This window comes from Xiphias gladius, chromosome 20 (assembly GCF_016859285.1).
Source record: "Xiphias gladius isolate SHS-SW01 ecotype Sanya breed wild chromosome 20, ASM1685928v1, whole genome shotgun sequence".
Taxonomy (NCBI): domain Eukaryota; kingdom Metazoa; phylum Chordata; class Actinopteri; order Istiophoriformes; family Xiphiidae; genus Xiphias; species Xiphias gladius.
In genome coordinates this window covers 24,332,067-24,346,062 of record NC_053419.1, presented here as the reverse complement: position 1 = coordinate 24,346,062, position 13,996 = coordinate 24,332,067, and the positions used below count along the sequence as shown (strand labels likewise).

The 13,996-nt window shown below is 42.8% G+C and overlaps 1 protein-coding gene across 1 annotated transcript; it reads right to left on the bottom strand.

Annotated features, from left to right (window-relative positions):
* Window positions 1-1,394: 1,394 nt before the first annotated feature.
* On the bottom strand, window positions 1,395-12,062 carry actr1b (actin related protein 1B). Its single transcript, XM_040156649.1, has 11 exons — window positions 11,812-12,062; window positions 9,772-9,836; window positions 8,843-8,918; window positions 7,168-7,293; window positions 6,941-7,065; window positions 6,013-6,229; window positions 5,835-5,927; window positions 5,538-5,712; window positions 4,889-4,950; window positions 4,659-4,699; window positions 1,395-3,791 (listed from the first exon to the last, which is right to left on the bottom strand). The coding sequence occupies exons 1-11, from the start codon at window positions 11,857-11,859 to the stop codon at window positions 3,689-3,691; spliced, it is 1,131 nt and encodes a 376-aa protein (XP_040012583.1). The 5' UTR covers window positions 11,860-12,062; the 3' UTR covers window positions 1,395-3,688.
* Between the last annotated feature and the right edge of the window lie 1,934 nt (window positions 12,063-13,996).

Below are 13,996 nucleotides of genomic sequence, written 5' to 3'. Positions count from 1 at the left end.
ACGTGCTCGAGGGGACAAAGAAACGGATGCGGTGGTTCTCAGAAGGTCTGGACGGATCTCACTGGGTCGGGGTTAGTGTACGCGCTTGGGTCTACCCACCCAGCCGAGGTGTTGCTCTAATTCAGCCTAGCCTCCTCGATATGAATGGGGTGGACAAAATAATAGAAACACCTGTCAGTGTAATGCGGCACAGTTCACCGGGGGCACAAACCGCGACCTCCACGGTGATCGCCTGACGCCCGGCGCCTCCGCAACGGCTTCAGCACAAACTGAGCATCAGAACTTCCAGGAAGGAGGATTTACCGCAGGACCGCGGGATCAGACTGGTTTGGTTTTAGTTGGGAGGGTGTAATAAAGTGGCTCAGGAGCGGGTCCGACCCACATTATTCACATCGATGCCGTTAGACTGACATCTGGTGGCGACCAGACATACAGCACGACTGAACACAAACCATCAGAAATATCATTCCAGGTATTAAAATTAAAGTCATAAGTAAATAAGTATGGGAATTATTACACACTGGGAAGTAGTTAAGGCCTGATGAGATGAATCTGACCGAACTGTTGCATTTATAATCCTGGGAAATATTTAACAGTGTGGGGATTATTTTTCTAATAAGAGACAACGGAGGGTGTAGTTTTTATCTCCAATCATCATCACAGAGTCTCCTGACGTCCTGAGCGTCGAAATCCTGTCGGGATTTTAAGAAACTTTGCAGTTAAAATGGAGCAAAAAATATCGTTTGTTAGAAGCTCTGTTTCAAAACCAGAACCAGCGACACGATCCAACAAAAGTCGAAAGTCAGTTCTTCTCAGTGGCCTCAGAGTTTTTATGTTTATTCATATATCATGGTTTTAGTTTTCCGCTGCTGCCTTTTCCTCCGTACGTATGCGAGGGGGACATGTGCTGTTTTGGGCCCTGCGGCGGCTTCATCACGTATTCAGACCCCGTCGCGTTTTCCACACTTCAGTTTATACATTTAATTGGACTTTTTTGAAAATGAGTTCTACACGTAATAATCAGTGACGTCTCGTTCATTTTTGTTTGCTTTTTTCGAGAAGCTGTTTTTTTAGAAATGGAAGTCTGTCTGAAATTATGTGTCAAAAACTATCTGCAGCTCATCAGCAACAAAACCTGATCCGTACTAGAAATGCCTACAAACACTGTGTGAAGACACAGGGGCCGTGGCTCTGCCATTAGCCGAGCTGCAGTCTAAGGTCTAAACGGGGATTTAGTCTACGTTGCGTTAAACCTAAAAGTGGAAAGGGTCCGAATCCTCTCTGAAGTATTCTGCTTAATGTTTGTACCGTCTACGTGTGTGTACGGGATCCTATCTACCAGCCAGACGAGTCCAGAAACAAGTGAAAAATCAATGATGAGACATTCGAGCAGCAGCCATTAACTTATTTATTATATTGAATTTACGAAAAGTAAAAGCAAACACTTGAATAAACAGTTTTGTACATTTTTAGTCTGTTATCCTATGGTTTTTGTGGTGGTTGTTTTTGAAAAGCATTCCACTGTACACAAGGCTGATGACATTTTACAACCTGTTGTATTTTTTATTTTTTTTCCCAACCATTTTCAAAAACACCCATAAGCAGACGACGTGGACGCTCCGGCGCTGACGCGGTCGGAGTAAGGCGGACACACGTGTGGACTTCACTGCCAATGAGATGCAGGGAAATCATAAGACCCAGACTTTTGCTACTACGTGGGGGGGGGGGGGGGATACGAAAACGAATCATCAGCCATGTCAGCTTTCTGTGGCCTCTCAGTGTTTATTTATCCAGACTCCAGAGCCTGGCCTCATGTCTCTGTGAGCGACGGTGGAGATCTCTAACCGAGTTTCTAATAGAGGAGTGGTGGTGGGGGGTCGGGGGGGTCGGACAGCTAGTTTTTTTTTTTTTTTTTTTTTCTAAATCATATCGGCTGAATGTTGTACTCAGAAACATTTAAAGGGGAAAAAAATCCCGTATTTTTTCCAACCTGGGCCTCTCGCTCGTTACTGACTCCACTGTGACTCTGGGTCACGCTAACTTTTCACTCAACACCTGTGTTCTAGTCTGAGACACTCTGGCAAAAGAAGACACATTGGTGCAAGCAGCACTGGCCTCCGACAGCTTTCTAAACACACTTCAGTTTTACAGGAGTCGTTCCAAACACTTGAAAAGGAAAACAAATGAAAGTTAGGAAACTATTGGGATACTTGATTTATCATTTAAAACAATTTTCAAGCAAAACTGCCAAACAACAGGTTTAGGTTCTCAAATCTCCGTCATGTTGGACAGTGACCTGAATGGATTTAGGGTTTGGACAGTTGGTCAGGTCCTTTAAAGAATTCAAGATGACACCCTGATCTCTGGGAAATCACAAAAGGCATATTTCACCATTCTCCTACATTTTCGAGAAAAGAATCGACATCAACATAAATGTTAAAAATATGGCTGCAACTAACATTTATGTTAATTATCAGTTAATGTGCCGATTAGTTGTTGCTTGAAAAATGACTGAAACAATTATCAAAATAGTTTCTGATTATTTTTCTGTCAATCGACTAATCAACATCCAGTTGTGTTTGAAACAATTTCTGTAAAACCGAAGGTTGTGCGGAAAGTTTTAATTGGCTCACTGTGCTTTATTTTACCAGAGTCGCATTTACCAAATCCCCAAAAGATACAAGGTGTTGAGAGCAAAGGAGGACCCAGAGTCGGAATGGCCCCGGGTTGTAAAATAACGGATTTCACCTTTAAGTGTTCATCTTGACTGCTGTAAACGAGGAAACCAAATGTAAAAAAAACTCCAAAAAACCAGGCATTTCTTAGTTTTAATCCCATCGGCTGAAACAAAAAGCCGACAAAACGACCAAACTGAACAATAATCGCCACAAACACGTGATGTCATGTTTACGTAGAAACATTTCATTGGTAATAACCTCAGAGAAGATAATAAGAGGTGACGTCGCGTCCTTCAGTTGGATGATAAATTAACCGCATCAACTTTTAGATAACAACTGTGCATTTTAGGCCAGATATATAATACAGTGGTTATCGTTACCTCACTAGCACTATATGCCGCTCTAGTACTTCAAACCTTTGTTCTGTACGAGCTAATGCGTTACAGAAACTTTGAAAAAAAAAAAAAAAAAATCTACAAAATGGACATCAAACAAAAATCTAAATCTTCGGTTTGGAATGGAAATTTCAACAGTAGCAAAAAAAAAAAAGAAAAAAGAAAAACATTCACGTTTATTGACATTTCATGATATTCTACACCTTGCAGGGCTTTGTAGGCAAGAGAGCAATACCAATACTTCAATGTGGACTAAATTAGAGAATAGCATGGCCTGCAGTAAGAGTCCACAGTGCTAACCATTGCCCTCTGAGATACCCTGACGGCCCTCTGTCTGTCAACGTTTCGGATGTTTGGGTGGGAGCTGATGGGTGCTGTCACCGTCAGCAGGAAGAACAGGGAGAAAAGGAGGCGCATGAACGAGGAGGCAAATATGGAAACACCCACACATAAACGTACGGTTCTCTGGGTGGGGGTGGGGGGTGGGTGGGGGTAAAGCAGTAGGCTGACAGTGGTTTCGAAGAAGAGGACAGGTGCAGGACTATTGGAGTCTCCGACAGTATGATGGGGGGTCTGAGGGCAGTTCTGGGGGCATTCGCGGGGCGCCGGCCCCTACTAGAACGTCTTCCTGTGGATGGCACGTGCTCTGTCTTCTTCGTATTCCCGCTTCGACACCCACATCTTTTTGAAGGTGTCCAGTGACGCCAGGATAGAGCCACTGCCGGGAGGGAAGAAAGGGAAGATTACAAACTTTGTCACAAAGGTCGCAGAGCTACAGGGAGAGATCAGGGTCAATACTGGTGACAAATGTGTGTTTTACGAATCTTCTGATCCACAAACGCAACCTAATTTGAATAAATATAAAATACATAATTACATTTAGAAATGAAATAGGTAAATACAGCCTAGCTGAGTAAGAGTCGGTATTGTACATATACTGTGGCAGAAGCACACATCTGTCAACAGTATTGAGACTCATTTATTTCTCTCCATAAAAGACACCGACATAACTGCAAACTCAAGTGGTAGAAACAGGTGAAGAAAAAGGTTTGAAGACATCGGCTCGGTCTATGAGAAATTCTGTATTTTTCACTACTGTCTGACATTTTATAGACTAAACGATTGATCGAAAAATTATCGACAAGAAAGAGTTGCGGGTCTGATAGAATGTGATGGAACTACTGTGTTTCTGGAGAATTGACGCCGCCGACGCGCAGGACGACGGGCGTGGGTGTTTTGACACGCATCGCATCACATCTGGGCTTTCACAAGCACCACTTTTAATTGTCAGCTGCTGTCGCAATCAAAGCTAAAGTTAGCTCTGTGTGGACAAGCCAATATTCTGTAGCTCAGTTAAAGAGCGGCATTTCAAGTATCAGCAACTAAAAACAGTTTTCCTCACAAACACGTGGTCAGGCACGCAGGTGCGTCTGCGATTCGCCCTGGCGGAGCACTGACCACACCCACACCAAAATTAAAAAAACACACATCAAGCAGGTGCCGTATTTTTCATTCGCAACAGCAGATGTCACTGAAAGGTGAAGAGTGTGAAGCTATGACTGGATGCTGGGAACTGCATTCTTACCCAATCCATGTAGAATAGAGCCTCTCTTGGGGAGCAGAGATCTGGACAGAGAAATAAAAAGCACCCACAGGTCAATAATACACATCTTTGCAGAGCACAATACACAGTGCTGACTATTACCATCATGACCATCACTATGAAGAGAGCCGTGACACACCCCTAGCCGGTAAACATCAGGGAGCACCTGTCAGTCCAGCCATATAAGCAACAGCACTGATTTCTGGACCCACCTTGATCTTCACGTCTTTGGGTGCAAGCTTCTTGACTTCAGTTAGTAGTCTTTCCCCAAAACCTGAAAGAAATCAAATGGAGTCAGTGCGTGCGCGCGGCTAAAAGACTAAAAGACGCCGTCTGCGTCGGGAAACATCGCAGCCCTTTCACGGAGATGACCATCAAATGTAACCGAAGTATTAGCTTGTTCTGATGCAGGTTGCTCATACTCAGGACAGGACATATTCATGAAACCTTGCAGGGTGAACGACACAGATAAACAGACCAACAGCGCTGCGACATAAAACGCAGGCCGACGCATGGTTGTCCAGCGATGTGGCACTGCCAACAAATTACAATTACCACGGCTGTAGCCGCGTTCCAGAGCTGCAGAATTCTGTCTGTGCTACTAGTGGCTGCTCTCCGCCGGTAACTACAGATGCCCGCAACAACGTTTGACACGGCGCTATGTCAGAGCCTTCAGATGAAATTATGATTTCCAAATCTGAGCTGCCACGAGCGTGTCTGTGACGTAAATTTGTTCATCTCCCCAGGTCTGCACGGACATCCGCGTGTGGAACGCCCACTGTAACATGTACATGCGCCTCCGCGTGTGTGTTCTGGCTGGCGTTTTCAGCGCACGCATACCCAGCATCGCTGAACACCAACCTTTGATCAATGTCGATCCCCCACACAAAACTATGGTGGAGAAGAGTGTGCGTCGGAGGTCCATATCGGACTTCTGGATAGCGTAGGCCAGGACCTCGTGGATCCCCGAGCTCTCGTCTCCGATCAGGTCGGGTCTGAAGAGCAGCTCTGGAGCACGGAACCTGGCTGGACCGATCTGAAAATAAGATTTCGGGGTTTGTGGTCAGGATGGGGGGGGGGGGGTTTCACTGATAAAAAAAAAAAAATGGAAATATTCAACCTCTTTCCAAAACACGTCTCAGAATCGATTTGACTCACATTTAAAGTGCTTCCATCTGGGAGAACATACTGAGCCTTCTCTGTTTCTAAAGTCTCATCCTTTTGGGGGTTGAGAGAGAGATAACAGGCTCTCTGCAAAGTTAGAAACACATTGATTAGACAAAGTCAGAGTTATGCATAGTTCATGGTTCACAACGCCGCACACCTACCCCCTTACCTCTTTGACGGTGCGCACAACCTCAAACTCTGCGGAGGTGTTGAAGTTGTAGCCTTCCTTGCGCAGCAGCAGGCGGAGGTACCGAGAGACGTCTCTTCCGGCGATGTCCACGCGCATGATGGAGTGCGGGATGGCGAAGCCCTCGTAGATGGGCACAACGTGGGTCACACCATCCCCTGAATCCAACACAACGCCGGTGGTACGGCCTGTGGCGTACCTGCATGGAACAGACCATAGTCACACCACATTTACTACAGACTGCACAATCAGTTTCAGCACTAACCCACCCGCAGTGTTTTCTACGATGAAAAGACACGAAGCCATTAAAGGATAGGTTCACATAGTGAAGTCACGTGCCCATCTGAAGACTGAAACAGGTCTAGCATGGTGAAATCATTCCCCTGTTTCTACTGGACAATAGAAGATCCCTTCCTAGTGTGTCTCCATGTCTCAGTGCAGGTGATAGAGGACAAAATTCACCATCCTCATCCTGTGCAAAAACAATTTGTTCCAAATCGGTTTTACCTGTTTCAATGTTCTTATGGGCACCTGACTGCTGTTTATTAGACACACTTGGAAAATTGTAAACCTTTCCTTTCATTATTACTATTATTATTTAAATAAATATGTATGTTTTTGTCTTACAACTGTCATTCCACTTAGACTTGGCTACTGTGCAGTAAAGACTGTGGTGCAAGTTAACTGTCATACAGTATGACGTGATTAGCAACGGGCCTTTTTAACAGCACTAATAAAACATTCTTCACCTTGAATGGTAGGTCAGCCGTAATGTGACTAACCGTAATAACACTGTTTTCTGTAGTCACATCACTATACAAGCTCCAAAAATTGACTGAGGAGATGAACTTGATCAAGTGGATATCGGGTGGCTATTAGTGGATACGCAGACAGAGCAGGGAGTTCTTACAAGCTCAGCACAGCCTGCATGGAGATGAAGAGAGCAGGAACGTTGAAGGTCTCAAAGAAAACCTCTGCAGCCTTCTCCCTGTTCTTGCTGGGGTTGAGAGGAGCCTCAGTCAACAGGACAGGATGCTGCAAAAGATGCCAAACGCAAAGATGCATGATCGGGATTACACGCTCCAGAATCAGAAACAGGTGGCCGCGTTATCATGTAGCAGGAGGAGAGGAGCTCACCTCCTCTGAGAAAGTCTGCAGCTGCTCCTTGGAATACACGTACTGCCAGATCCTCTCCATGTCGTTCCAGTCCTTCACGATCCCGTGCTCCATCGGATACCGCACCGACAACAAGCCCCTGTGTTCCTGATCAATACAGAGGTGGCGAGACAAAGCCACAGGATATTAGTAAGGCGGAAAGCAACACTGACAACACTTAAAACTGACGACGGAGGCTTGAATGTGTTTTTGAATGTGCATTTCTACACAACTTGTGAAGTGTTTCTGTGTGTGTTTCTTCTCTTATGCTCTGTGGACGAAATGTTTGAGTCACATGCTTCAAAAACTGCAGAGACCATGGAAGAAACTCTACATACAATGGCTGTTGTCTGAGTAAAATCACCACTTTAACAGAGCCACTGAGGAAATAAACTCACATGACATCTAGACTAGTGCTTGCCAGCAGACTCATGGGAGACAAAATGGAAGAACGTTATGGGATCTGATGAAAACTGAGCCTTCTCTGCCTGGTTTAGACGGGTGGTGAATCAGGAGTAACATGAACAAACGACAGAAGTCGTGGACAAAAACCTACAATCTGCACGTGACCTCCAACATGACGAAGACTTGTTTCCATGAGGCAAACAAACCAAATCCAAAATAGAGCTGAAACTCAAAGTCGATCAATCGTTTAATTGACTGACAGAAAATTCATCTGCAACTATTTTGATAATCAATTACTTGTTTCACTTAATTTCATTCAATATTCATTTTTTAAGCAAAAATGCAAAATACTTCCCACTTCCAGCTTCTCGAATGCTACAATTTCCTGCTTTTCTTTGTCATATATACTATTAAACTGAATATCTTTGGGTTTTTGACTGTTGGCCTGACAAAACAAGATATCTGAATATATCACGTCTGCTCTGGGTGGTTATAATGGATATAGTTCATCACTTCATAGAAAAGAAAAGATGAATGGAAAGAAAATTAACTAGCTGATTATTGACTAATCAGCAAATCAGTCAATAAGGAGAATAATCAATAGTTGCAGCATAGTTTCTAATGGCCCTACAATAAGGCGGAGCTACATATTCATCCGAGCAGTAGATGTGGAGAGTAGATCTGTAATGACTCAGCTCCCAGGATTTTTGTTCATATTGGTACAAAAATGTGCAGTCTAGCAGTCTTCTTCTTCCCTGCCTTTGTTGGCACATTGCAAATATCGTGACATTTTTGGCTCAGTAGCTTGATTGATACCGATGATGTTACAATAATCTTGTGTAAAACTTGCAGGGTTTGCCATGAATATTTTACAGTCAAATGCAAGAAAGTATTGCAAGAGCTCCAAAGAGTTTTTAATGTGTTTTACATCTTTCCTGGTAATTTCAATGGCACAGCTTCAAATCGCCGGTGTATTGCAGACGGGTGAGGGAATAAGGGCTGAGTTTTTTTTAATTCTCAGCTGCATATGTGGTTAGGTTTACGGGGATAAGGGCTTAGGGAATGCATTATGTCAATGAGTGTCCTCACAACTAATGTAAGACAAGTGTGTGTGTGTGTGTGTGTGTGTGTGTGTGTGTGTGTGTGTGTGTGTGTGTGTGTGTGTGTGTGTGTGTGTGTGTGTGTGTGTGTGCGCGTGTGTGTGTGCGCGTGTGTGTGTGCCTGTGTCTGTGTGTCTGTGTGTGTGCGTTACCTCTGCCTTGGGTCCGATGAAGAGGTCTCCCTCCAGGGCTCCTGCCATCACGCGCACATGCTTGGGACGCCCCACACTGTGTCACACACACAGAAATAGATATTCAGACAATATAAAGTACTCATAACACAAACACATATGCAGAATTGATTAAAAACACAAAATATCTGATACTACATTAGAGCTGAAACAGTAAGTTGAATAACCAATTAGTTGATTGACAGAGCATTAATTGGCAGTTACTTTGATAATCAATTTATTTGGATTGGAATAAGATACCTGTACATATTTCTTCTTAATTTGGTTTATTTAAAATGTTTTAGTCTCTAACCTTAAAACAAAGTAAATGCGTTTTCAGTAACACCATCACTTACTCTCTGACTGACTCGGCTTGATCATTTTTATGACAGGTGGAACTCTCCTGTTTCTGTTATCGAGTGGATTGTTTTATTTATTTATCTTTTTTTGCACTGTTGTGTTGCTGTGTTGTTCCTTGTGTTCTGTATTGATTTGTTTCCTGTTCGTGCTTATGCTTGTTTGTTTGTTTTGGGACCCCCTTGAAAGCAAGATGACACATCTCAAGGGGTTTATCCTGATATAATAAATTGGATTTATATCATTTTTTGGGTCACCTTTTAAGCAGAAACACCAAACTGGGCTTCTTAAATGTGCTATTTTCTGCTTTAGTCTTTTTTATACCATTGTAAATTTTATATCTTTGTGATTTAGACTATTGGCTGGACAAGACATAACACCGTGTCTCAAAATATCAGTTTATTTTTCACAACTTTCTGGCATTTTATAGACAAAAATATACTCAATCAATAAACTAATCAGTGGATTAACCAATAATGAAAATTGCTGTAGTTTTACATTTCATATGAGCCTTGTAATGTGAGTAATGTGGGAAGACGTCAAGGAACACTTACTAGTTAGGGAAGCAGTATTTGGGGATCTGGTCACCTGCAAAACCAGCCTTGATAACCCCCGAACCCTGCAGAAAAGAGAGATGTGACATTTGAGCCCAACATCACAGTGTTATGGTTGAATTAAGAGCTGTATTTGCTTCAATCTCTGTGCAGTGTGTTTGAGAAAGAGGGAGGTCATAAGACACCGCCAGAGGCCACCAGCAGTCACACACACATGTTCAGACACCCCCTAGCAGCTACCAAAAAACAAGTGCCCCACATCCCTTCTGTCTCAAGAGCTACTTTGTCAAGTATGGCTTGCTTAAAACAGTCTGTTCTGACCCAAAGTCTGTTTCTGTTTCATTAATTTGTGTTTCCTCACACCCTAACTTGATGCCCATCCAAAACCTAAACTAAGCCTTACCTGTAGAAAGCAGCACCTATGCTGCATTCACACAATGTCGACATAATGGGAAGAACAGGAAAAATAATTCTGACTTGGGAGCGCATTATTCCAAGGTGTTTAGCCCTAGCGGTTCAAGTGAAACCAGATACAAACAAACAGTGTACAGCTGCTATGAAATGAGCTGAATGGATTGTATTGGTGTTGATATTAGATTTTTACTTTGGTGCTGAACTTGCAGCCATTGTGCATGCCAACAGTTTGTTGACATGTCTGTAGCTCGTTTCACCATGTGGGAGATATTATCACTCTAGTGTCATTTTTTGACACAAGAGACTGAAAGGTCAACCGAGTGCTGACAGGTGAGGTGACTCTTTCTGTGTCTATCTGAACATAATAATAGGGTCACAATTTTTAGTTAACAGCTATCAGCAGTTGTGACCCTCCCTTTTGGCAATGCCTTTCAAAATAAAACACGTGAAAAGGTACAATAGAAAACATTCGCTGTGGTGATAAAGCTGAAATTGGCAATCAAAGACATCCTCTTTGCATCATGTTTACTTGCCTTCGACTGCAATGCTAACATCCCTGTGCCAACCAGGATTTCTGCAGGGTTCACCAAATCACATCCAGTACTTTTAAAGACCTTTTTAATACCACACAGAATGTAATTTAAAACCTTTTACACCTTCACACTGGCCAAAGAATGACAGAAGACCAAGGACAATTAAGGCCTACAATTGTTTAATGGCTTCATGAATTAATATTTGCTTTCTGTCTTTACCTGTATATACCAGTGATTCCTATTAATGTAAATAATCAACTCAGGAGCATAAAAATGATGGATGAATTAACCAATTTAGAAAGAATTAATTTAAATGAATCCATGATTTTGCTCAAATCTTGACCTGCCCATCGTGAGCAGATGATCTTCCAGCTCCTGTATCTCGCGGTAGTTGTATTGTTTGCTGCAGGTCCTGATGGGGCTATATAACACCATTAAAATAAAAAGGAGTGAACAGCCTCCTGCCGCACAATTCACTGTCACAACAACACACGAACTACAGCAAGCAGGCAAAATATTCAACACCTTTGTTCATCATTTGAAAGAGATTTTTGAGGGAACTGAAGTCAATGCTTTTTGAGACCTCTCACGTCCCGCAGCTCCCCGTTAACGCACCGTTTCTCAAGGCATGGCTGCTGTTTGCGCTAGCTACACACACAGACGTAGACAGTCCGCATCCTGTAGAGCTGAGGGTTCAGGATGACTCTCACACCCTTGCTGACAGCCCAGCATGCTACGCTAAGTATACAGCGTTAATACAGTCAAGATCTGTGATGATCCAGCTGCGGCTCCGCGGACAGCCAACACTCAGGATCAGACAAAACGAAGAATAGCTAGCCGGTTTAGCTACCGCCTGCCAAGGGCTAGACACGTCAAGAGACGCCGCTACAACTACTAGCAGCTAGAGAGGCTGTTAGCATTTTGGGTGGGACCTCGTAAAGCAGTGCTGGTAACTATGGCAGGTTGAATGAGGGCGGCCGGGGCCGGCCACCGATGTTTTAGCTGTAACACAATAGTTAACGCAGCTAACAGCTAGCCAACGGTCACCGCCAGCGGCCTCGGCTTGGGTGTGGATGAATGACATCATACTTACATTATCAATCACAACCGGCTGGTTAGCTAAAATGTCATAGGACTCCATGACGGACTGGGTGTTTTAGATATGTTTCTATGGATCCGTGCGCGTATTCGTCCCCGTTTAGTGTTTTAATCATGTAAAAAATAACGCCCCGTCACTCCGCACTCCGCCGCTCCTCTGTGTACTGCTGCCGCTGAGGGCCGGCCCGCCTCCTACCACAACAGCCGATCACGTTGACGAACGCCTTGACCGACAGACGCGATAACCAATCACGGCGTTATGCGGAGTGGGCATGCGTACTAGCTTTAGCTGTCAACGAGCCTAGGCAGCGGCTCTGTCAAGCCTGTGGCAGCAGGGCTGCACCTATCGATGGAGTTCACGATCGATTATTGTCTAGATTTATCGATCAATCTATAAAATATTAGAAAACAGTGAAAAATGCACATCCTAGTTTCTAGCGTTTTTTTGTCACAAGCAACTAAATAGAGTTTAAAGCATGAAGTCTATAGATATATTAATACACAGTTGATAAAGAGTTTTAATCATCAAGTTCAACAAGTCTGCAGGTACAAATGTTAATAAGTCATTAATAAAGGATTTAAACGAGTCCACGGTTAATAAATCCATTTTGGTCCAGTTGCAACCCTGCAGCCGTGTTCAGTAAACATGTGGTTAAATGATCTCACCAGCAAAGGGGTTTTTTATACAACCTAGAAAACCCAGGCATAGTCTTATTAATTCCTTATGAATATGAATATTTATATGTATATATAGAAGCACTAGTAAATAATTCATCAGCCATCAATAACAGCATCAGTATATATACTGATATATACATATAATCCCACAGTGAGAGGTGTTATCCTAATAACAGTAATAAGAAAATGAAGAACAGCGATACGGATCTTAAAGGGTAACTTACCACCTCCTGAAACTCTGGACTTCACCGACCTCCAGTGGTTTAACTGCTCGCCTTGCTGCCGAGGTACAGGTGAACGTCGAGACCCTGTGACATCACTGATGGGTGTGGTTACAGGCGCCAAACTGCTGCCCCCATTGATACGCAGTGAACAGATTTTTTTTATTTTAAAAACTGTCTTTCAGCCCAGTGTTAAGTTCTTCTTTAATGTGCAGTAGTAAAAGAGGCAGATAAAACAAAGCCTGAACTGAAATGAATTCTAGGAGTCAAATGAGGATTGTTTTATCGCCTGCCATCAGTGGAAGAAGAATTCAGATCATTTAGTTGAGTCGAAGTAGCAAAGTTAAAATCCTGCGGTCGAAATTTACTGAAAGTATCAAAGGAAAAAACATTCAATATGCAAAACGGCCTGTGTTGTTAAACTGTTTTACTTACTGTGCATTGTCATATATTACACCACAGAATATATTATATGTTGATGTTGTGTTTTTGTATTTGTTTTTTTACTTAGAATCTTAATCTGCAAAGTAACCACAGCTGTCAGACAAATGTGTTGGAGTGAAAAGTACAATATTTCCCTCTAACATGTAATGGAGTATAAAGTAATAAAGTATAATGAGCATAATAAGTACGGTCCTAGTGGCTCATAATTATACTTATGTACAGTACTGACTAACTAAAATATGATAGAAATAAAGAAAGAAAAAACAGGGCCTGTGTACTTTACACAGACGTATACATTCACGTAGTGTACATAACCACCTAGTGTATGTATAGTATGTAAGTAACTTATGATTTTCATTCAGTATTTATTTCAACACCAATTGTATCCTTGTTTTCAACTTCCAGAAACTGTTTGGCTTGAATATAGACATTATATATTGTTGTTGTCCATGTGTATTTATCTATTTCTTTCACCTGCTTGCTTTTACATGATAGTCATATATTCATGTTTCTACTTAGCTTTTACTTGACTATGTGTATGTATCTATTGTTTTCATCTTTTCATCTTCAGCTTCTGCGTAGCAGTCATGTGTTTATGTTTGCTTATTTTTGCTCAGCTTTGTTGTCCTTGTTTTTTTCCATAGGTTCATGTGTATCTTCCTGAACATTGTTACTGGCACTGCGTGTAAATACACTGACAGCCACTAGAACATGACCTGGCCAGTGAAGCCGATCCTGATTCCGGTCCTGGATCGTATTTTCGAAGCTGGAAGTGCCAATTTCCCCACGTCTCCCACGTACCCTAAATGCAGCAGGCACCGTCATAGCCGCCGACCA

Excerpts from the sequence above, each read along its gene's own strand:
- actr1b (XM_040156649.1), bottom strand. The coding sequence starts at position 11,859 with ATGGAGTCCTATGACATTTTAGCTAACCAGCCGGTTGTGATTGATAAT. Across the intron at positions 4,700-4,888 it reads CCAAAGACGTGAAGATCAAG|ATCTCTGCTCCCCAAGAGAG; the intron begins GTGGGTCCAGAA and ends TTCTCTGTCCAG. Across the intron at positions 3,792-4,658 it reads CTCTATTCTACATGGATTGG|TGGCTCTATCCTGGCGTCAC; the intron begins GTAAGAATGCAG and ends CCCTCCCGGCAG.